Source organism: Sinohyriopsis cumingii, chromosome 11, assembly GCF_028554795.1.
Source record: "Sinohyriopsis cumingii isolate HCF-2022 chromosome 11, ASM2855479v2, whole genome shotgun sequence".
NCBI lineage: Eukaryota > Metazoa > Mollusca > Bivalvia > Unionida > Unionidae > Sinohyriopsis > Sinohyriopsis cumingii.
Genome location: NC_142971.1, coordinates 82500780 through 82524301, shown reverse-complemented (window position 1 = coordinate 82524301; position 23522 = coordinate 82500780). Strand labels below are relative to the sequence as shown.

The 23522-nt window shown below is 34.7% G+C and overlaps 1 protein-coding gene across 5 annotated transcripts in view; it reads right to left on the bottom strand.

The window, feature by feature from the left end:
• Positions 1-3427: 3427 nt before the first annotated feature.
• LOC149788856 (uncharacterized) overlaps positions 3428-23522 on the bottom strand; it is a 31329-nt gene continuing 11234 nt past the window's right edge. For 2 of the 5 annotated variants that reach the window (XM_089974971.1, XM_089974968.1), the window contains exon 2: positions 3428-5378. In XM_089974971.1, the coding sequence (XP_089831097.1) occupies positions 3860-5350 (1491 nt within the window). In that variant the 5' untranslated portion in view covers positions 5351-5378 and the 3' untranslated portion in view covers positions 3428-3859. Of the gene's footprint in view, positions 5379-10227; positions 10285-17840; positions 17988-23522 lie in introns of those variants that run through there. The other 3 variants (XM_089974969.1, XM_089974967.1, XM_089974970.1) reach the window with 3 other exon arrangements.

The window sequence follows — 23522 nt, the reverse complement described above, 5'->3', positions numbered from 1 at the left end:
ACCACACTTACCGTACAACATGCATGATCACCACACCTATAGTATTACACACATGATCACCAAACTTACCGTACGATAGACATGATCACCAAACGTACCCAACTACACAAACAGGATCACCACACGTACCCAACTACACACATGATGGCCACACGTACCCAACTACACACAGGATCACCACAGATACCCAACTACACAGATGGCCAAACTTACTCCACTGCACACAACATGACCACACTCACTATACTGCACACAAGATGACCATACTCACTCTACTACTCACAAGATCACTACACTTCCTTTACTACACAAAAGATGACAAAACGTACCGTACGACACACATGATGACCGGACGTCCTCACGTCGCAAATACAGGATAGACAGTCTACTAAATCAGTACGAAGGACAATATATTACTAAATTATGTTTGAGCAATGAATTTTGAATAAATTAAATTAAGTATTTTCCCGATGCCAGTTAAAATTAATTACCCTGCTTACATAGATTTCTAGTTTCAAGACAGTTTAAGGTTTACCAGCAATCTTAATATTTGATACTTCTCCAACAGTCGTCAAACTTTCAAGTTTTCCAGATAAATTACGAGTCAATGATATTTAAGGCTCGGATATTTTCGAATTTAAATCAAGCAAGACGGCTGAAATCCTATATATTGGATATGTACAGCAGCATTTAACAGCCAAGGGTTTTTAAATAACCACATCCTGAAAACAATAACACATGTGTTTATATTTCAAATTTATATTAATTTACTACAGCTGTTTATTTAATAATTATTTTCGAACTATTTGTCTGGAACTTTTAGGATCTTGTTATCTAACACATAATTACTTCATCTGAATTGAGGAACATGGACGAGACATTTTATCACCTTGTATCACACTTAGTACCTTCTCTATATCTACATATGATCGTTGAATGAATAGGTTTCTGATCAAATATCATACTTTCCATGTCTAAAGTGTCATGTGTCGTGAATTGCAATGACTTCGTCAAGTGGAAGAATTGTTTGCAGATACCAAATAGAATCATTCGTAACAGTCGGCACAGTTAAAGGGACTCAACTTTCTCCATGTTGGGGGAAACCAGTCAAAGGGAAAGTTGTCTCCCTTAATATGTTGCCATCCCAGTACAGTTATTATTTCAAACAAAAAATTGGAAGAAATAAAATTGTATTTTTCACAAGATTGTTAGTGGTTGAATACATGTAATTACATGTAATATCGGTCGCTATATAAACTGTAACCCCCTCTAACTATGAGATATGAACGGTAAACCCGACAGCGATAATAAAAATACCGTCTCTATCAATGTCATCGACATGAACAACGAGGTTTCCCGAAGAGTATGCTGCCGCCATTAGCCGAGTCATATCTCCTTCTGCTCTATGTAGTTCATTTGAGCTGGTGTGACGGTAATTGAAGAATATGGTAACTTTTTATACAGAAAATTTACTTTTGTCTTTGTTGCAGGGGACTAGCAATATCAATTTAACACGAATTTAAAAACGATGTGCATGAAACATAAATTTTCTTTTTTTATAAATCGTACAATAACACAAAAGAAAAGTGTAGCGACGACGAACTCAATGAGAACAGTCAAAATATGAACGCGGATTATGATTTATACCACGTGCGTACAAAAGATAACTCCTCGTAAAGTGTAACCCGAAATGTCAATGTGAACACTTGTAAAATATGATAAACAAATGTATATGAGATCGTAAAAGACCGCCTTTTGCGAATAAGAGAATATGTTAACCAGAAAGTCATTAACAGTATTCACAAATTTTACTCGGAACAATGATGATTTTCTTTTGTGCAGAATGCAAATTCTTCTGTACCTCTTCAGTTCAGACATCAGTAGGAGAAATGTCGATAACATGTAGGTACAATTCATCAGAAAACAAGAGTTTTTCACTCAATCACAGATACCCATATATATATATATATATATATATATATATATATATATATATATATATATATATATATATATATATATATATATATATAAAGGTATAGCAATGCTGAGCACAATTTAAAGCACTTGCATGCATATAAGACAATAATAATCTCACCCATGAATGACCAGGGTACAATTTGTAGATAGAATGAGCCATGGACCATAAAGGCTTATCTAAATCCGCCTCAGCTACCACCATGAAAGAATCACGATGATTTACACAAATTTGCCATAGCAAGGACGACGATAAACACAACGGTAGACGTTAGCTTGCATTAAAATCCAGATACATACATTTAAAGACGTTGCCAACAAGGCCAGTATCCATGAATACAGCCACGGACTAGATTGTAGAATAAAGGCATTTGCAATGTGCTCATTTAGTTCGAATTGCATGACTGCATTTTCTGGGATTTGCCGTATTATCCATTGTGGACACGCTTTAGGCATTGAATATAGATAATCAGTAAGAAATACGTTTTAGTTTTTATAATACACACACACATACTCACACACACATACACTTATATATTTCCACATAAAATGTTGTTACTGCATTGCTCTAGAATCCAGTCGGTAAAGTGACACTAAATGAATATTGTATATCATTGTTATGTATATTTGATTTAATTATATTTTATTTAATATATAATTATTTCAATTTAATTGTATGTTAGTTTTAATTTTTGTTCATGACATGCTATTGTACTGTAAATTTATTCACTAGAGATGATACATATTTCAGAAAATAGTTTGACTTTGATTGCTTGTTTCGTAAACACCAAGTGTTGATCTAGATCCTGACTTTGAATCAAAATTAGTAGCCACCACGTAAAACAGTTCTATATGTATTTTAAAATGATTGGTTGTTGTGGAGGTTATGATGGGACTCCGTGTTTAAGATGTTAACTTTTTTATTTCTTATGGCAAACTGATTGGTTTTCGTCAAGTCCATACTGGGTGTACATGATCTTTTTCAAGTACACAATTTCGATGAGGTTCTGGAACATGATCACGTGACCCCCTTTTACGTTTTAGAATACGATATAACCTTTATTTTGGAGAGATATTCTGAGTAGTAGCTGGGTTTTTACTTTACGCTGGACGGTATATGTTGTGCTGTTTTGAGCTATTTCAAATTACTTGGATTCAAAAAGATTAATTCACTTTTTCTGGAAAATACGTGTGATTATATCAAATTCTTAAACAAAGACAGTTCTTATAAAACAATTATTCAGATTCCCAAAACCGGAGTGATAATTCTTGTTTCTACAAGGAACTGTAGACTTCAACACTACAGGTTACAGCATACGTCATCGTCTTCCGTCTTGAATACTTCGTCGGGATTCCAGCTTGAAATCAATAGAACGTTTTGTTATTAGGACTACTAAAATTTTATTCGTGCATTATTATTGGATTACTTTTGGATTTGATTATTAAAGTCTTAAGTTCATATTTTTTATTCATTTTTACAGAATTATTCCACGTAAAAAAAGTATTATAGTTTTCAAAACTTGATGTTTTCTATCTTTCTTGTGTTACTGTTTATTCGAGCCTAAACATGTAACAATCATTATATAATTGGCTGCTTTCATAAAATCACAGACTCTATCAGTTTCATAGATACAGCAAAAGGATGGACTACCTAATACATCCTCGACTATAGACCACCATCCACCTTTTACGACTGTAACACTCCAGGTGTCTTATCTTACCATCAAACATTCCGTTTATCATTAATACTTGCTTATCCATAACGGTAATTGATGATATGGGCACAATCCCATACATTACTCCATAAACCTGCAAGTGGGATCGCAGTTTCATTAAAGCTCTTTGGCTTATTATTAGGAACTAATTGTATCCATGAAAATGTTCATGTTTGTGATTTTAGCGTGTGTGTTGTCTCAGAAGCAAGGTCGCAGCTGGGTTTGGCTCCACAGCACACGCAGCATACGCTGGTGAAAAACTCCCTGAACTGCGAGTTGAAGAACCCGTAGATCATTGGGTTCATCGCACTGTTCAGAAAGTACGAGCGAATACCGATAGAGAAGAAAACAAGCTGTAGGTTTGTCATTTGGTTTACTTCATAGCCTGTCGAGAGACTACGCCAGAGCACCAAACATAGGTAAGGGAGAAAACTCACTATGAACGTTACTGTAATTACAAGCATAAGTGTAGTGTATCTGACTGTGTTTATATCCGTGGACCTTTTCCTACTCAACGAATGTACTAATCTTGGTCTTTTTATATCGCTTGCTGGTCTAACATTATCGTCCCTGAACTTTCCAGAGGTTTCATTGGGCGAATCAGTTCCTTCATTCTCAATGACATCTAGTGGATCTCGCTCTTTCTCGAGTTGGGCTAGATTATTGATTTGTTCTAAAGAAATAGGCCTTATACTTTCGTGTTTGTTTGCTAGGTTATGTTCAGTCAGTTTAGTGGACTCTTCTCTCATACATGAAGCTTCTTTTGCCGTGTCATTGCTTCTGGTTTTGACTTGTATTATGTTGTTATTTGTCATGTTTGAACTATTAGATGCCGTTCCGGATTTATCAGGGATACCAACTTCCGTATTATTACCACAACAGTTAGGCGTGTATTCATTTTTCGTCCATTTTTCGAGTGAACTGCTATTACTGTTGGGAACCTCCGGGGGTTTAGGGGATACTGTTTCCTCCCTTGACCCATATTTTCGGAATTGTTTCAGTCTAATCAATTGCCTGTACACTAATGCATACAAAACTATGAGCGACATGGAGGCCAAAATGAATAGCAGGATCTGAATGATATTAAAGGCATTCAAGTAGACCTTTAAGGAAACATCTTTGACCGTGGTGCAGTCGTATCCCTGAATGATCTCTGACCCGGGAAGGGGTATATCTACAATCACAACTGTGTATAACACAAGACTTGGCCACGACAAAACACAGGCAATAAGCGCAGAGATAACACATATGAGTCTAGCCTGAAAAACCGTGATTTGTTTCCTGAAAGGAAGACATATCCGTCTATATCGCTCTGTTGCTATGGCAATGAGAATAACTCCGGAAGAAATTGTACACACGAAATTGTTCGCTCTAAGAACTTTGCACACCGTTACATCTGGAAACATGTAAAAGTACCTCATATCAACAATCTCCATCGGCATTGAAATAGTGCAGCTTAATAGATCAAATATTGCCAGGCCGAGAATGAAGCAAGATGTAGGAGTTGTCTTTGTCTTACAGCCATAAAAATAACAAACAGCGATGTTGCCGATGAATCCTGTAACCATGAGGACTCCTACGAAGACCATGGACGGGATGAGCAGGACGGCTTTTTCGTCGTTTAATTTCTGTAAGAGACTTGTGGAAGAGTTGTTCATTTCGGAAGTTTCCTATTTATATTTATATCTGCAAAGAAGATATATTCAGTTATTAACTTTCTTATAATTACATGACATATACAAATGCATATCTACGCTATTTACCTTTTACGATATAAGTAGATAATGTTGCCACAGTGGATAAACAAACACTATAAATCAAGAGGCGGTAGGTGGAATCACCAATAACGTGAACCTGTGACGGCAATAAAATAAATTGCGTTTAATATTAAAATTAAGACAAGTAAAAGGGCAATGAAAAAACTTAAAATAGGCAGGGTTTGGAGAACAGATGAAAAATCGTAATATGTAATGGAAATCAACCTGTTGTTATTTTGAGCGTTTAATCTACCAATTTCAATGTAAGTCAATTTTAATCTAGTTATTGTGCAATTCTCTTTCTTCATGACCATTCTGAGCTAAAGCAGTTGTGCTTACAATAGATTCAAAGAAATTTCAAAGCGAGAAAAGTAAATACTCAGAGTTACCCTATTTTTGTCATTTTCGGTATTTCCATTCTTAAAACAACATTGCAGGTGGTCAGAACCTAGATTTTGAAATATTTTGTGTATCTGCGGGTTCAAATCTTGAATTATAACAGATTCACATATTAACGGGTTCAAATCTTGAATTATAAAGGATTCACACATTAACGGGTTCAAATGTCGAATTATAAAGGATTAACGCATGAACTGGGTATAATCTTGATTTTTAAATGAGTGATGCCTTAATGGGTTTAAACCATGAACTGTAAATAATTCACCCAGTAATGGGTTTAGTTCGTAAATTCTAAATGATTCACGCATGAATCTGTTTGGTCCTTGAATTATAAAGGATTCGCATATTAATTGGTTCAACTATTGAATTATAAAGGATTCAGGCAATAATGGGTTTAGTTCTTGGTTTCTAAAGGATTCACAATTTAAACCGAAATTGGAGACATGTTAACGTCATAGGAACGGAGACAATCAAACGAACTATACAATATATATATATATATACAATACAGGGACCGTGCAGCATCACGGGCAACGAAAACAGAGCATTATCATCTGCCAGTATGATATGAGGTCCGACAGCAGAGATGTTTGTCTGGAAGATATCCCTAATACATCAACTGAATCATATGCTGGTGATGCATTTTTCCTTCCGTTACTAACACAGATCGGTTGTGAAGATCTAGGAATAGGAACAGGAGTAGGTGTAATAGATCTCAATCGGAATACGTTCGGGTGATTCCGCTAATGATGAGAAAATACGACAGAAATGCTACAGTATACTCTGTACAATATGACTTATGAAGGGAGTTTTGTATCTAATAGTTAGTATCTGTGAAGTTGATCGGGTGTTTTGATCACATTTGTAACAGACTTTATTAAGCTCCGTCATAAGGTAATTAAATGTCAAACTAATATAAGGGTTGTATTACATGTAATCACGTCGAAGCATATAGACGAGGTATATACTATATGTATACAATGCATACACATGTGGGTACAGTCAGATTTTAAACATGTTGAAATATAAAATATGTCAGCATATTTAAAACCATCCTATGTTAATGGATTGATATATACATGTTTATATCCAATTTTGATTTCACGTGGAGTGAATGAAGGCTATCAGCAACAATTGCTCATAGTACAAATAGTTAGAATGGTCGTTTGTTAGCTAAATATGTGAACAGAGACCAGTAAGGTATCACATGATTTTAGAATTCAATCAAAATTTTATGTTGTGTAAAACTAACGGGTACGGTTACAAACGGTTGTTTAACACTGGTAAGTCATCTAAAAGGTGTGCAGTCGACATTTGAAAACAAAATGTAAAAATGTAAAATCCTGTGTTCGGGGAAATTTCAAGCTCAGTTATTTCTATCTAATTATTAGTATGGTGTGAATGAACATTTATATGAATGAAGCAATTTTTAAGACAAGCCATACACTATACATTTTCCGGTGCCTAATATTGATTCACCTACTCTCGAACATAATGAAAATACTTTCGTATACTCTTTACCCAAACTGTGCAGTCTATATACTGTACGGGTTCTATGGTCTTTGTCCCAAATCGTGTTATATTTGTAATGCCTGAATTATATCGCCTTCCCCAATTTGTAGAGTCCATGTATTGCACTATTTCCATGGTTATGTTCTTGACCCCAAAATGTTCAATCTATGTATTGCACAGGTTATGTTGCTTTCACCCCAAATTGTTCAATCTATGTATTGCACAAGTTATGTTGCTTTTACCCCAAATTGTTCAATCTACGTATTGCACAAGTTATGTTGCATTTACTCCCAAGTTGGTCAATGTATGTATTGCACAAGTTATGTTGCTTTTACCCCAAACTGCTCAATCTATGTATTGCACAAGTTATGTTGTCTCTTTCACAAATGTTTAATCTATGTATTGCACAAATTCTGTTGTCTTTACCCCAAATGTTCAATCTATGCTTTGCACAAGTTCTGTTGTCTTTACCCTAAAAGTTTAATCTATGTATTGCACAAGTTCTGTTGTCTGTACTCCAAATTGTTCAATCTGTGTATTGCACACGTTCTGTTGTCTTTACTCCAAAATGTTCTATCTGTGTATTGCACAAGTGCTGTTGTCTTTATCCCAAATTTTTCAATATATGCATTGCACAAGTTTTGTTGTCTTTACCCCAAATTGTTCAGTCTGTGTATTGCACAAGGTCTGTTGTCTTTGCCCCAAATGTTCACTCTATGTTTTGCACAAGTTCAATTGTCTTTACCCCACATGTTCAATCTACGTATTGCAGGAGTTTTTATGTCTTTACCCCAAACCTTAAATCTATGAATTGCACAAGGTCTGTTGTCTTTACCCCAAATGTTTAATCTATGAATTGCACAAGGTCTGTTGTCTTTACCCCAAATCTTCAATTCATTCATTGCACGTTTTATATGATCAGATTCTCGGCTGCATTAGAAATTTGTGATTTAATTAACATTGGTAACAGGTACGTATAGTCACATGGGGAATGTGGAAGTGTTTCTAATTCATTAAAGGGAATTTGTGGCAATTTCCAAATTTACTTGTCGTTTTATCTGTGATTGATATTGATCTCAGTCGACTTTATCATCCATTTGTTTCACATTGATTCCAGTCAACTTTATTGATCAGTTTTCGTTGAGATTGATTCGGACGTACGTTTCAGATGAGGTACAAAGTTAACAGTTAAAAGAAACATGCAATATTATGACGTAAATCCCAAACAATTCTAAATATTCCTTTACAAGTTCGAAATCATACAATGTTCCACTTGAATTCCTAATAATGCTGAGCCTCCTAAGTTTCTCGATGATGTATTTCAGAATATCTTAAATGGAATTTACAATAATCGGAAAAAGTGTTAATTCAGTACATGAGCACAGTAGTTAATCCAACCAGTGAATTAAATTATTCCGCTAGAATTATAGCAGACTACAGTAGTAAATAACTCTACAGACTGATCTTAAAATAGGAATAAATAAAAAAATGTACCTATACAATTATATAAAATCCTAAGACACAATACGATGGTATGATGTGGTTCATTTATTCGTTCACAGAAAATCAGAGGTAAAAGGACCATGTCAACAAGTTTCCAAATTACCAAAATCTTAAATTACAATCATAGAAGAAAGAAAATAACATAATATCAATATACATAAGAGTAATCTACATCGAAATGAAGAAAACCTAAAATTGTACAACATAACCATGAAATGTCATCTACATCAGTAGTACATAAATCAATCTAATATTATAGAATACATTCATGAAAGGGCATCTACATCAGGAAAGTAGAAATCTACCTAAAGTTGTAGAACACAATTATGAAATGTCATCAACATCAGGTATGCATAAATCTACCTAAAGTTGTAGAATACAGTCATGAGATGTCATCTGCATCAGGTATGCATAAATCTATCTAAAGTTGTAGAATACAGTCATGAGATTTCATCTGCATCATGTATGCATAAATTTACCTAAAGTTGTAGAATACAGTCATGAGATGTCGTCTGCATTAGGTATGCATAAATCTACCTAAAGTTGTAGAATACCATCATGAAATGTCATCTGCATTATGTATGCACAAAAATACAGTCATGAGATGTCATCTGCATTAGGTATGCATAAATCTATCTAAAGTTGTAGAATACAGTCATGAGATGTCATCTGCATCAGGTATTCATAAATCTACCTAAAGTTGTAGAATACAATCATGAGATGTCATCTGCATCAGGTATGCATAAATCTATCTAAAGTTGTAGAATACAGTCATGAGATTTCATCTGCATCATGTATGCATAAATTTACCTAAAGTTGTAGAATACAGTCATGAGATGTCGTCTGCATTAGGTATGCATAAATCTACCTAAAGTTGTAGAATACCATCATGAAATGTCATCTGCATTATGTATGCACAAAAATACAGTCATGAGATGTCATCTGCATTAGGTATGCATAAATCTATCTAAAGTTGTAGAATACAGTCATGAGATTTCATCTGCATCAGATATGCATAAATTTACCTAAAGTTGTAGAATACAATCATGAGATGTCATCTGCATTAGGTATGCATAAATCTACCTAAAGTTGTAGAATACCATCATGAAATGTCATCTGCATTATGTATGCATAAATTACCTAAAGTTGTAGAATACAGTCATGAGATGTCATCTGCATCAGGTAATCTACCTAAAGTTGTAGAATACAGTCATGAGATGTCATCTGCATTAGGTATGCATAAATCAAGCTACAATCGTAAAATACAATCAAGACATTTCATCTACATCAGGAATGCAGAAATCAATCAAACTTAGTATAATACAATCATAAAATATCATCTACATAAGAGTGCATCAACCTACATTTATAGAATACAATCACGAACTGTCATCTATCTACATCAGGCTGCATACATCAACCTAAAATTGTAGAATACAATCATTAAATGTCATCTATATCAGACTGCATACATCAACCTAAAACTGTACATTATAATTATGACTATTAATCTGTTATGGGAATGCATAATTCTACTTATTTAATGCAAAATAAAACCATAAATGACATCGACATCGGGAAGGCAGAAATTAGCCTATAATAGTACATTTATGAAATGTTTTCTATGATAAACGTGATTTGCACTACATGACCTTGTTTTATAGTACAACTGCTTTGTTGTCCTGAAATCAGTAAACACTTTCTTGCAATAACAACACCTGTGAAGTTTAATTGCCTCATAACTAATTGCGTAACATTTGAATAGTGAACCATGTTTGTAGTTTTCTTAGAATGCTGTATTGACAACCGATAGCTAGAGGTAAGTGAGTGGATGTTTTAATTCGTCAATTGAGACACAGTGACGAGTTTTTTCTTAATACAACTCTTGTATAGAAGTCACAATATACAGAGTGTGACGATAAATAATTACCGAGGCTAATAGCGTCCGATTGTGAAACATGAATTCAAATATTAATAACGAACGAAGACTCTCACTTACCTTTCTCGTTTGGTACTTTATGATTTGCCTAATGGCCCTTTAAACAACTTTAGTTTGACCGAATAAACTTCCAAGCAAACTTCTTACATTAGGTATATTTAAACCTGTCAGTGCTTTACTCTCTTAACAAATTCTCTCAGCGCACAATATAACATTGTCTGTTTTAAAGATGAACTTTAATAGTTTTGCACACGTTGTTAATAATAATATTCATATCAGGCCAGTTACGATTTGAGATGTATGTGCTCCCTTCGTTGGATGTTACGGTATTATGGCAGCTAGGTATAGCATGTAGGCTTACAGGTAATATAGCCTTAGGACATGGCCGACACCTTTGTTTCAATCTCATGATCTCCCATGACTAAAGAAATGTCCTTCATATTTCCCACAGACAAAATATATTCTGTAAAATCTCGTTCTTCATCAGTAAATATATTGCTTGACATGGCCAATCTCCTACATAATCACTTTATTTTCTCTTCGATCACAGGCGACATTGGATTTTCTCTAAGACCACTCCGTTTGTATAGCCTTCAAATACTAACCGTCATTAATGAAATATTGGAATCTTACTTATAAGTAGATGAAAATGTAAAATCTCGAAGAGAATGCATTCTTTTAATTTGTACCAACAGCTAAACTGCCTGTCTGCCTTCTTTTGATTTGTTTACTATATGATTAAATAGCTTGTCTACCTTGTGTTAATAATGTGTACCTTATATATTAGCGGCATGACTGCTCCTTTGGAAAGTTTGCTTTTTGTCACACGCCTGGGGCGATGGTAAGCTAAACAATTTTCCTAACGTTGTATGAACGATTTTGTAACAGTTCGCCTACTCTTTGCCCAGTATTTCTGTGTTAATTTTGTTCCATGGTCCCCCACTAATAGATGAACCATAACATGGTTTACCTTGAAAGTACGCTATTCTTCTGAGCGTCATTTTGCTAGTAGACGATCATAATCAACATGAATTAAGACCTATTTCACTACTAGCGGTATACGAGTTAATAGAAATATCGATGAATTCATCCATACGATTGATGCCCATTAACTATTATTAAATCAAGCCATTGCCGTTAAGTAATTAAGGAACTTATTTTATGTCCATATACGGTACTTTTACATAGGGCAGACTTTAGCAGTCCAGCTGCAAACCTGCTTTCCTGATTCATGCTATACATATACGCTTTACTTTTCTAATTGATTGATGATTACATTAGCTTTACTGTGAAACGTCAACAAAAACGAAACGTATTGTCTCAATCATCGTATAAGGAATAACCTTTGACCTTTGATATTGTATAAAATATGTATAAGTTCGTACAGCGTAATGGAAAGTAAATGAAGGTAACTTGATCCCGTCAGATGGCATTTGAAACACTAATTGTAACTGTCACTTTCTGATTCGCAAAACGTCAATTGATAACAAACACTTTTAGATTTGCCAAATGTCTAATTGTTCAGCAACAATATAATAGTCGGAATCGGGACAATTGAGCAAATGCATGACATCCAGTACGTGTCTATGCAATTGTGTTCCATGACATCCAGTACGTGTCTGTGCAATTGTGTTATATGACATCCAGTACGTGTCTATGCAATTGTGTTCCATGACATCCAATACGTGTGTATGCAATTGTGTTCCATGACATCCAGTACGTATCTATGGAACTGTGTTCAATAACATCCAGTACGTGTCTATGCACCTGTGTTCCATAACACCCGGTACGTGTCTATGCAACTGTGTTCCATAACATAGGTACCTTTATATGCAACGGTGCTCTAGCTGGATATATGATCTTTACTTTTATGGGGGTCTTTTTTTGTGACATTGTAATGTTTACCCAGGCTTGATGCACAACGCTTTAAAAGGGATCTAATGCACATAGTTTCAAGCATTTTACTTGGCTTTACTTTTCTTTGTTTCATTACAAGTCTCGAAATATTTTGAAACTAAATTTGTGTTCTAGATTGAAAATCACATCAAACAATGATGAAACTTCGACGAACATATGGCTTTTCTCGCATAAAAAGTACAGCCTGACTACGCTAAGGCGATCACGCGATGTATCAAAACAGTTATTTAAGTCGTAAAAGCATATGAGAGTTGTTGATTATTTCACAATGATTTAAGTTAGAAACAGTCAGCCGAATCGCTGAATCCAAGAAACTTGCATCGAGATACTGGGTCTAAGAAACATGCATCGAGATACTGGGTCTAAGAAACATGCATCGATATACTGGGTCTAAGAAACGTGCATCGAGATACTGGGTCTAAGAAACTTGCATCAAGATACTTGGTCTAAGAAACATGCATCGGGATACTGGGTCTAATAATCTTACATCGAGATAGTGGGTCCAAGAAACTTGCATCGAGATACTGGGTCTAAGAAACATGCATCGATATACTGGGTCTAAGAAACATGCATCGAGATACTGGTTCTAAGAAACATGCATCGAGATTATGGGCACAAAAAGGAGTCATCTAGTTCACTGCTTGTGATAACTTATGTGATAATAAAATACTATGTACTGCTGTCGCCGATGAGATAACATTTTAATACATAGTAAAGTACTCTCCTTAAAGTAGAGCAGTTTGTAGATGCCGTTTTAGAGCAGTGGATAAAGCAAATTATATTTTGTGTAATAGGATCAAATAGGGTCATCTGAAAGTGTTACCGGTTGAAACGTCTTGTTATAACATATTTTTCTCTCTCTCTCTCTTAAAATGAAGGAGTAAAACGATGAACCCTCTGTTAACGTTTATCGTACACGCATACCGATTTCAAACACACATATTATATATCATAAAGCTTAGATAATTTTAAGCCGTACTCTACTGAGATTCTATCCCGGCAAGCGGATAAACGGCACCGATAGCCTTGTCCGTTAACAACGATTCATATACCATCACGACCATGCACACGTCACCATGAAATGTTACTGTGTCAATAATATAGGAATCCGTGCTCAGCAGACATACCTAACTAGTAGTTTTATGGTTTTCATGTTGTTTTTATCAGCGGGCGCGGGTTCTAGTCTCGGTAGAGTACAAATTGATATTCTCCACCTCGTATGGTAATGCTATTCATTCGTAATTTTAACAATTATGTTTGCATTATAAAGCATTCTCCAGTTGAGGCCAAGGATAGAACTTCTTTTCTGATTGGTATAGGTTTGTAATTCTCTCTCTCTCTCTCTCTCTAAAATAAAGGTGTGGGTGATTTAGATTTGTAACGTTGCTTTAAATAAATGTCAGTAATATCGCTACAATGTCTACAGTGTAGCAGTTTATAGTGATGTCTAGCATGGGGCATCATGCCGCAGACATGTAGCATGATGTCCCGCCCGGTCAAATTATCCTGACACTGGGCCAACCAGTCTTAACACGAACCTCTTACTGCTAAGTGCCTCGCGAGGTAGCAGTTAGTGCCATTTTTTAAATATGTCTTTGGTATGACTAAGCCTGGATTCGAACCCGCATCTGAGGCGGACGCTTTAACAACTAGGCCTCCGGAGTGGCGAAAAGAATAAATAAATACATTGATCACTACACTTAGATTTAATTAACAGTAGAAAGAAAATCAATAAAGTCTGCAGGATAAGCATAGTTCAGAAATTGTTTTCATGGCTGCAATGCTTTGAAGGACAGCCCATTTATTTTTGGGGGTGGGTGGGTAGGGCTGAACAATGTTCGAGACAGAAAAACAAATTTCCTGTCTTCATATAGTTGTTAAAATCGCTCCCTAATAAAAACTTTCATTTTCCAATTATTTTAGTTGAAAAGAATTTACTCTTCCGGTACAAGAGCAAAATATTTCTGTTTTGAGAATAAATCTGGTGCCCACTCCCTACGAGGCAAAAAAAAAAAAAATTAATATTGGCTAGTCCCTTAGCATACAGTCTTTGTTGTTCATACATTAGAAATTGTAGAAAATGTAAACAATATTATTTTACTTGTACTGTTGGACCTATATTGTCATTATGGTTCTGAACATATTACAATTTTCTACATGGCTGATGTAAAAAAAAGGATCGGTTGATATGGGGAGTATAATGTATAATGTATGATACTGTATGTGTCACGTGTCACTCGCCATGAAACTTCAGCAGCTGGAACACGCCTCCTATTCTAAGACTATTTCAGGACTATATTCACGTGAACAGTTCATTGGTACCACAATATGTGTCATGCTGAAATTAATGGACATATATTTTAAGAAGGAAGTCGTCAGAAAAGCGGTATGTCCGCGTGATTTTCCATTGTGTGCATTATAAACCATATATTGATATAGCTACAAGGGGAAAATAATTATGACTCTTCAATGACAAAGGTAGCTAAGTTGTATGTACTACAAGCACCGACTATTTCACATTAATGTTACTTGCGTTGATGGCAATAGCATGCTGAAAAACACTCTAAACATCTGCAGATTTGAACTTGAAGATGACGCCCAAACAATGCAAAGTGATACAGCCTCGATTCTACGTAAGATGAGTATCCCACAGCACATTATATATATATATATATATATATATATATATATATATATATATATATATATATATATATATATATCGTGCCATGTTCCCCTGTCAATGACCTTGATCCTATAGAAACCTGTCAGATTCATCATAATGTGTGGAACTGGGTAAATTTTCATCAATATATGAAATCGGTAAAAGTGACAGACAGGATAAAAGAGACCACAGACTTCCCTTTTGTTTGACTTTAACCTTTGGGACAGATTATAAGAAAGTAGACCCTGGAGTCTGGATATAAAGTCTAGACATACAACAGGATAAAAGTGCATGAAAATACCGTCATTGGCTCTACAAATACTCCTGTACATGTACATAAATTGATGATTTATACTTTCTCTAGCTACGACCTTAAGCTTAAGATTGCAACCATGGCTATGTCATCTCTACATATTATGATATGTACCTATTTCGTTTCATTAAAATATCTTCCGAAGTTTAAACGTTATCCTCCGGAAAATGCATTAATTCCATATTTAAATTGACTGTTGTATTGCCACTAACGTAACTATGTGACAGGGTCCTGTATATGATATGTTATGCAGTGTCTATCTATGATATGATGGCTAAAGGTTTCTGATATCTCTCCAATTATCATAAAGTTATGAGATGCAAATGTTAACAGAAAATTAAACGACAATGTTTTAACATACAATTCCTAATTCAATACGGTTTTAGGAATGTATTAATACTCATATCACAATTTAACATGACATGACAAGTGTTTTTGCTTTGAGTTTGATCTTGAGAAATGGCACAGAACATGGTATGTAACACACTCTATGATATGCACGCAATCTTTCTAATATCTTAAAAAGCTTTGGAGCTACAACCTGGATAAAAAATATTAAATATGCTGACATTTAAGATTAAACCATGAAAGTGGTATACGAAACACTGTCAGGTTATCATGGATATAAGCATATTTATTTTCATCTCTCTAAACATGGGTATTTAGTTCAAGCCCTAGCAAGAAATATATCCATCTTTGCATGTGGCCATAACGTTCTGGCTAAGATTATGAAAATCGCAAAAAGTCAGTACTCAAAATTGTATAGTGTTGGATAATGTTACTTTTACAGCAAGACATCAAAGCAAGTAACCGTGAGACGAATGTCACCTGAACATTTCAGATAGGATCTTAATAGCAATACAAAGAACACCATCCAAAATAATGTATTTCCATTACTTCAACAGCTTCTGAATTCCAGCACAACAATGAACAATGGCATTAACGTTTAAATGGTATTATAAAGTGTGTTATTTGAGAATACCATAGATCATTATGCATGACTAAAAACATTTCTGCATCATTATCCTTGATCATTTGTGAACTAATTATACACCAGAAATAGATATTTTTGATATTTGATCTTAACCATGATGGAAATACCACGACAATACATTCAGACGTTATGATTTAAACCTACATTTACTGAAACTACTTTCAATGACTTTTCATGAGTAAGTATTGTATGCTATTTCGATCTTTCTGATAGGACAATGGCATTGAAACACATGATACGTACAAGTGATTTGACCATGATATTGGTGTACATGATACGTACAAGTGATTTGACCATGATATTGGTGTACATGATAGGTACAAGTGATTGGACCATAATATTGATACACATGAAATGTACAAGTGATTTGACAATGCTATTGATACACATGATAGGTACAAGTGATTTGACAATGGCATTGAAACACATGATACGTACAAGTGATTTGACCAAGATATTGGTGTACATGATACGTACAAGTGATTTGACCATGATATTGATACACACGAAATGTACAAGTGATTTGACAATGCTATTGATACACATGATAGGTACAAGTGATTTGACAATGGCATTGAAACACATGATACGTACAAGTGATTTGACCAAGATATTGATACACATGACAGATACAAGTGATTGGATAGTTTTATTGATACACATGATAGGTACAAAGTGATTGTACCATGCAATTTATACACATTAAAGGTACATGAAACATCCTCATGATATGATTTTACGGGGGAAAATATTTAATTGCTTGACCTTAAATAAAGTTTCTGGGTGACAATATGTAGACTCTATAAGCAATATTTGACCTGAGAACTGAGACTTGCCCTTGCAGACAGGTTCATGAAAGCAAACCGACAGCATCAAATCACGTGATATTGTTAAATGACGATGCATATAGCTATAATAAACTTTGTGGCTATTACTTTGGTTAAAGGTTTGCCAGTTATAGCTTCAAAAACATATATTAATGTTCACTTCTGTCCTACGAAAGAAAGCAAAGAAAGTGACAAATAGTGTACCCTTGTAATATATATATATATATATATATATATATATATATATATATATATATATATATATATATATATATAAACGTTTACCGCCCTCATATAAGTACTTAAAAATATTCAGACTTACCAACAGCACACCTAATGCAACTTTAATATGTGACCGTAACCTCCAAGAACACACTCTTTTCTTAATCTTTAGAACACACTCTGTAGTTGTTAAAATTAAACAGTATTCAAACACTCTGTTTCCTAATTTTTTCAATACGTACGTCGACAGTTTGCCACTGTCGAGTTATCACACTGGCTGATTGCTTGTGTAGACGTCAAATTCAATATAATCTATAGTGAATTACCGAAAAGGAAAATCAAATTAGCAGCGGTGTACCCATTAATAGTATTGGCTGATTCTGGGATTGAGATCTTAATAATTTACATGTAATAAACCTGGGTGCAGCTGTCATTCACAGGGCCCAACTTAGGGTATATGAGAGATATATGCATAATTCGATTTCCCTGTGCCATGCAAAGATTTGATCATAGAGCATGTCCCATTCTTCCTGGTTATAAGTAGAAATGTTTAGAATTTCAAAATACAAAATTAACTATCCATTCGAAAACGCTTTGCCATATCTAAAGACTATCCTCAGTCATATTCTCAGATTTCGAGTCATACAGACCGATAGATTTTCATGAAACGAGAAATACCAAGCAAATTTACACACATGTATGCTTTAATATAACTATATAACTGTAAACCACACATAGTATTAATATCATCTAGACTTATCGTGTATGTGTATGTGTGTGATTTGCAATTTTAACGCAGCTTTAACAATTTTTCATTCATATCGCTACGATGTCTGCAGTTTATAGCGATTTCTAGGCATATAGCATGTAGAACGACCTGACCTCTTAATGCTGAGCGCCTAGCGAGGTAGCTGTTAGTACCAGTTTTATAAGTCTTTGGTATGCCTCGGCGGAGGTTCGAACCCATGACCTCCCGCTTCCGAGAAGGACGCTCTAACCACTAGACTGTTGTACGTCTCATAACATGGCAAATAACAGCATGTCGTGCACAGCAACATCTGCAGGACTTTGAGGTATATTCATACAAGTGCACAAGGAACAAAAAATGCATATTATTCGTGCAAAGGGGTACACGTTTTTCGTTTTGTTAATATGAATATTTATAATTTTGCAGCGACTATTCATATAACAGACCTTTACTCTTCTCATGTATGGCTTTACATATCATGTTTGCCAGATCCCGTGAGGTAGGTATAATTTTGTGTTTCTGATATTATCAGGTACGCATAAAGGTAAATGTCCTCTCGATATCATTATAGATTATTGTATAGATTAAAATTACTAATGTATTTGCTAAATTGTAATCGGATCTTACATATGTTGTGCGAAGATTGAAATATAGATCTTATACATGTATTATTATGGATGAAATGAGGAAATTAAAGAGGTTATGCTATGGGTGAATTACATATGACGATCATGTGAAGGGTGAACTGTACATCTCACTGAGGCTTTGCTAATATGTTTTCCCCTCCTAAATCCATAAGCAGTGTCACTGAAAGGAAGTTTCATTTTAATTATATTCTTTACATGCTTAAAACGACAAGCACGTGCAAGTTAATACCTAGTATCCTTAATTCGTGTACTGAGTTGGAAAAGCGTGTATCGGATATCTCGTCAATAACTAATACATTGTATAAAAAGAAATTTAAATTTCATGTTATTTCCAGAAATGACATGTGTTTAATGATTTTTATTTTTTTTGCGAGTGAAATGTAATGAACTTCGCGTGACAGCTGAAACAGAACGAAGCAAAAATCATTAAAAGACACAAGTCTGACCAGGAAACAAGTAAGTGCAGTTGTATCAGATGACCGTTGATATAAACGATTAGCTATATTGCAAGCTATTGATATTTTTCAAGTGCAGGCTTTGACAATCAGCTTGAAAGGTTTATAAGTAACTTGAGCATGGTTAATTATGATTCAGCAATTGGATGTTAATGTTGTTTCTAATCTCCTATTACGGTTAACGAATACCAATTTGTTTTCTCTACCCTACTATCTACCTATATTCTCGCCAATCCTCACGCACGGATGGATGGATGGTTGGATCGACACTTTCATATGTACAGACAGATAGGTCTGATGCACATGAAAGGTTTTGGAAGAGGATGCACGGGTGGGTGTATGTATTCATATAAATGAAAGACGTGTATGTTGAATAGAGTCTGGTCCGACTCCTTACCTTGAAAACACAAAACGTTAGAGCATGAGTTAGGCTGCGAAAAATCGAAACGGAGTTTACATTTTATTGACATCCATCTTTAGTCTGTGTGCAATCGAAAGCCAGTTTACATTTAATGTAATCGGCCATTGTCTGAAATTGGACATGCAATCGCATGATGCACCTTTTAACAGCACTTCGAACTTACATTAATAAAATTGTCTAAACAAGCAAATGAAACTAAGTCGCAACCTGCCAGAAGTGACACAGTACACGTATTATTAACCGTACTCAGAAGCGGGAGGTCGTGGGTTCGAACACCGGCCGAGTCATACCAAAAACTTACAAAACTCGTACTGACATCTGCCACGATATGCGCTCAGCATTAAGAGGTTAGTGTTAGGACTGGTCGGCCTGGTGTCGGGATAATATGACTGGGTGGAACATCATGCTACATGTCTGCGGCATGTTTTCTCAGTACTAGACATCACTATAAACTGTCACACTGCAGACATCGTAGCGATATGACTGAAAAAATTGTTAAAGCTACATTAAAAATCCTAATCTCTCTCTCTCACACACACACACACACACACACACACAGAGACTTAAATTTGCATAATTTTACAACATCAATTTCTCGATTTCATAACGTTTCATACCAGGTATGTCGCCAGTGGTAAAACCATTTGACTATTCCAAAATATCACTCTCTTTGAGAAGTAGAAACTAAAACTACTTTTTAATCACATTCTTCAACAACTGTGAATTTGCAAAAAGTCACCGTGAAATATCATCGTTTCCTCACAGTCGTGCCCGACGGAAAAAGCCATATCATCATAGTGAAATATACTGAATTTTCCTGAGATGTTGTGTTATATAGTTCAATCGTATCCAGTGAAGAAAGTCATACCGCAACAGTAAAAATATTGAAAAAATGTGATAATTTGCATGAAAGGTCATGTTTTAACAATCAAGCATACTCAATGAAAAATAACGCCTCACCAAAGTGAAAATAAAATGACTCTCCCTCAGATGTCATGTTTGAACATTCACTCGTACCCATGTGAGAAAGCCACAACACCAGAAGTGAAAGATAGTGAAGGAACATTATATTTCCCTGAGATGTTATGTTTGAACAAACCATATCCTATCGACAAATTCACAGAACCATAGTGAACAATATGACATTTCCGTATGATATTAGGCTTGGAAATAAAATTATGTTTAATCAATAAAGACACAACGACAATGTGAAATAAATTCAAGGAAAATATTGTAATTTTCATAAAGTCATGTTTGAACTTTCAGTTATGCCAAATGAAGATCAATCACAGCGCAGTGGTGAAGTTTGATGCAGGGAATATTGTAATTTCCAGGAGATGTCATCTTTAAAGATACTGTTACACGCACAAGCTCTAATGACGGAGCGAATAAAACACCCGCCTGAGTCTGGCTTGAGGCCCATTGTTTTCATATTTCCAAGGAACTAAAAACAACAGTCGTTGTCAACTAAAGGGGTATTAAATGCGCGCATACTATAAAATTTTTTCTACAATCACTGAATGACCACACATAACACAATTTTAATTTCACGTTTTTAATAATTCTCTTTTTCCGATTTGCTTGACTCGTAAGTAAGCTTTTTTAAGTGGAATAACAGTAATTTACGCCATTCGCAGCAAAACCTACCCAAACACCTAATACAAAGAACTATTCCTTTCACAAATTACTAAATATTAATAACAAAATATAACCTGAGAAATTCCATCTGTTAAAGATGTAGGAAGGGTCCTTTTCACGACGGTAAACACTATCACCAAAATGTTTCTTGAATACTGTATATTGTGACGTCTACATCTGGACATTGACTAATTCATCGGTTTCATAAAATTCGTCCTTACACCGACTTCCCAGAATCAATAAAGAATGATTAAAATCAAGCGAAACCATAAAAGGAGTCGTAAATACAACCTAGCTTTGTTATAATCTAATCACACCAAAGGAGAAAGCCACGGCACCATGTTGAAAGAAACAGAAAGGAGTATTGTAATTTCCCTCAAATGGCCTGTTTAATGTCAGATGTAATGAAGAAATATACTGCGCCATATTGAAATAAATTGAAGGATATGTGGCGGTTTCACTATACTGTTTGTACATACAATCATACCCAATGGAGACAGTCACAGCGCCATCTGAGATGTCATGATCGATCCTACATTCATACTTGCCACAGCGCCATCTGAGTTGTCAAGACTGATCATGTAATTATAATCAAAGGAGATAGCCACAGCGCCATCTGAGATGTCATGATAGAGCATGCAAACACACCCAACTGAGATAGCCACATCACTATCTGAGATGTTATTTTGGATTATTCAATAATACCCAACTGTTCTAACAGAAAGCAAACGAAATATAATGTATAAATCTTATGGCCATATTATATATTGTCCATTACTAGGTACGCTATGAGTGTCTTGTCACGTGCCCACGTATTACTTATTTAAACTGTGCGTGTTGCTTAAGTTTTTGATTAATCTGTGCATGATATAGATCAGTTTAATTACTTATTGGTAGATTTGATGATTTTACCTTTTGAATAACGATAGCTAAATTATCAGTCCATCTATTACCGTTAACAAATACACGTACTTGAGCTTCCTTATCAAAGAAGAGAAGACCGCCAAAAAAAAAATTCAATTTAAAGAATGACTTCTAAACATTCCTTGTAAATAAAAGATGTATGGAGATTCTATTTTTGAATGATATATATTGAAATGTCTTTATATGCGTGAATATCGCATCGAGATTTAATTATGAGTGTTTTATAAAGGATTCTTTGTTAGCATAAGGGACCCTAATTCACGATTTCGAATATATATATATATATATATATATATATATATATATATATATATATATATATATATATATATATATATATATATTAAGAAAGGTCACGAAATTAGGAAAGCTTCAGCGAGTAAAACTTACATCTTAATTGTTAGTACACAGTATAAACTCACTTGCAAATCTTTACTCTTGTTATAAAACAAAAATGCTGTTTCAAAGGAAAATACGCGTTTTCAGTCAAAAGACCCAAAAGAGACTGGTATGTGATAAATAATATCGGCTAGAAAAAAAAACAATTCAAAGTATCGCATTGGAATAATAGTTTGAATATTTCAAGGAAATAAATAAACACAAATAGTGACGAGTAAATAAATCCCGAAACGGTGCAAGCGCCTGATGTCGATAAATATTGCCTGAATGACCAATTTCAACTGAAATATATATTAAAAATTGTTAAAGAACTAAAGAAATAAACCAAGTTCAATTGATAATATGCTAAATGAAATATAAAAAAAAACAATAAATGAATCGTTAAATGTGAAAGTAAAATGTTGGGATATAAATATAAGCGTCTAAACTGGCTTCGTTCCAGATGGTTGGACTAAAGGTGTTATTATGCCATTTTATACAAATAAAGGCGACTCAAATCCGATAAACCAAATTATATGGAAAGTTCTCCAATGGCCTGAAAAATACATTA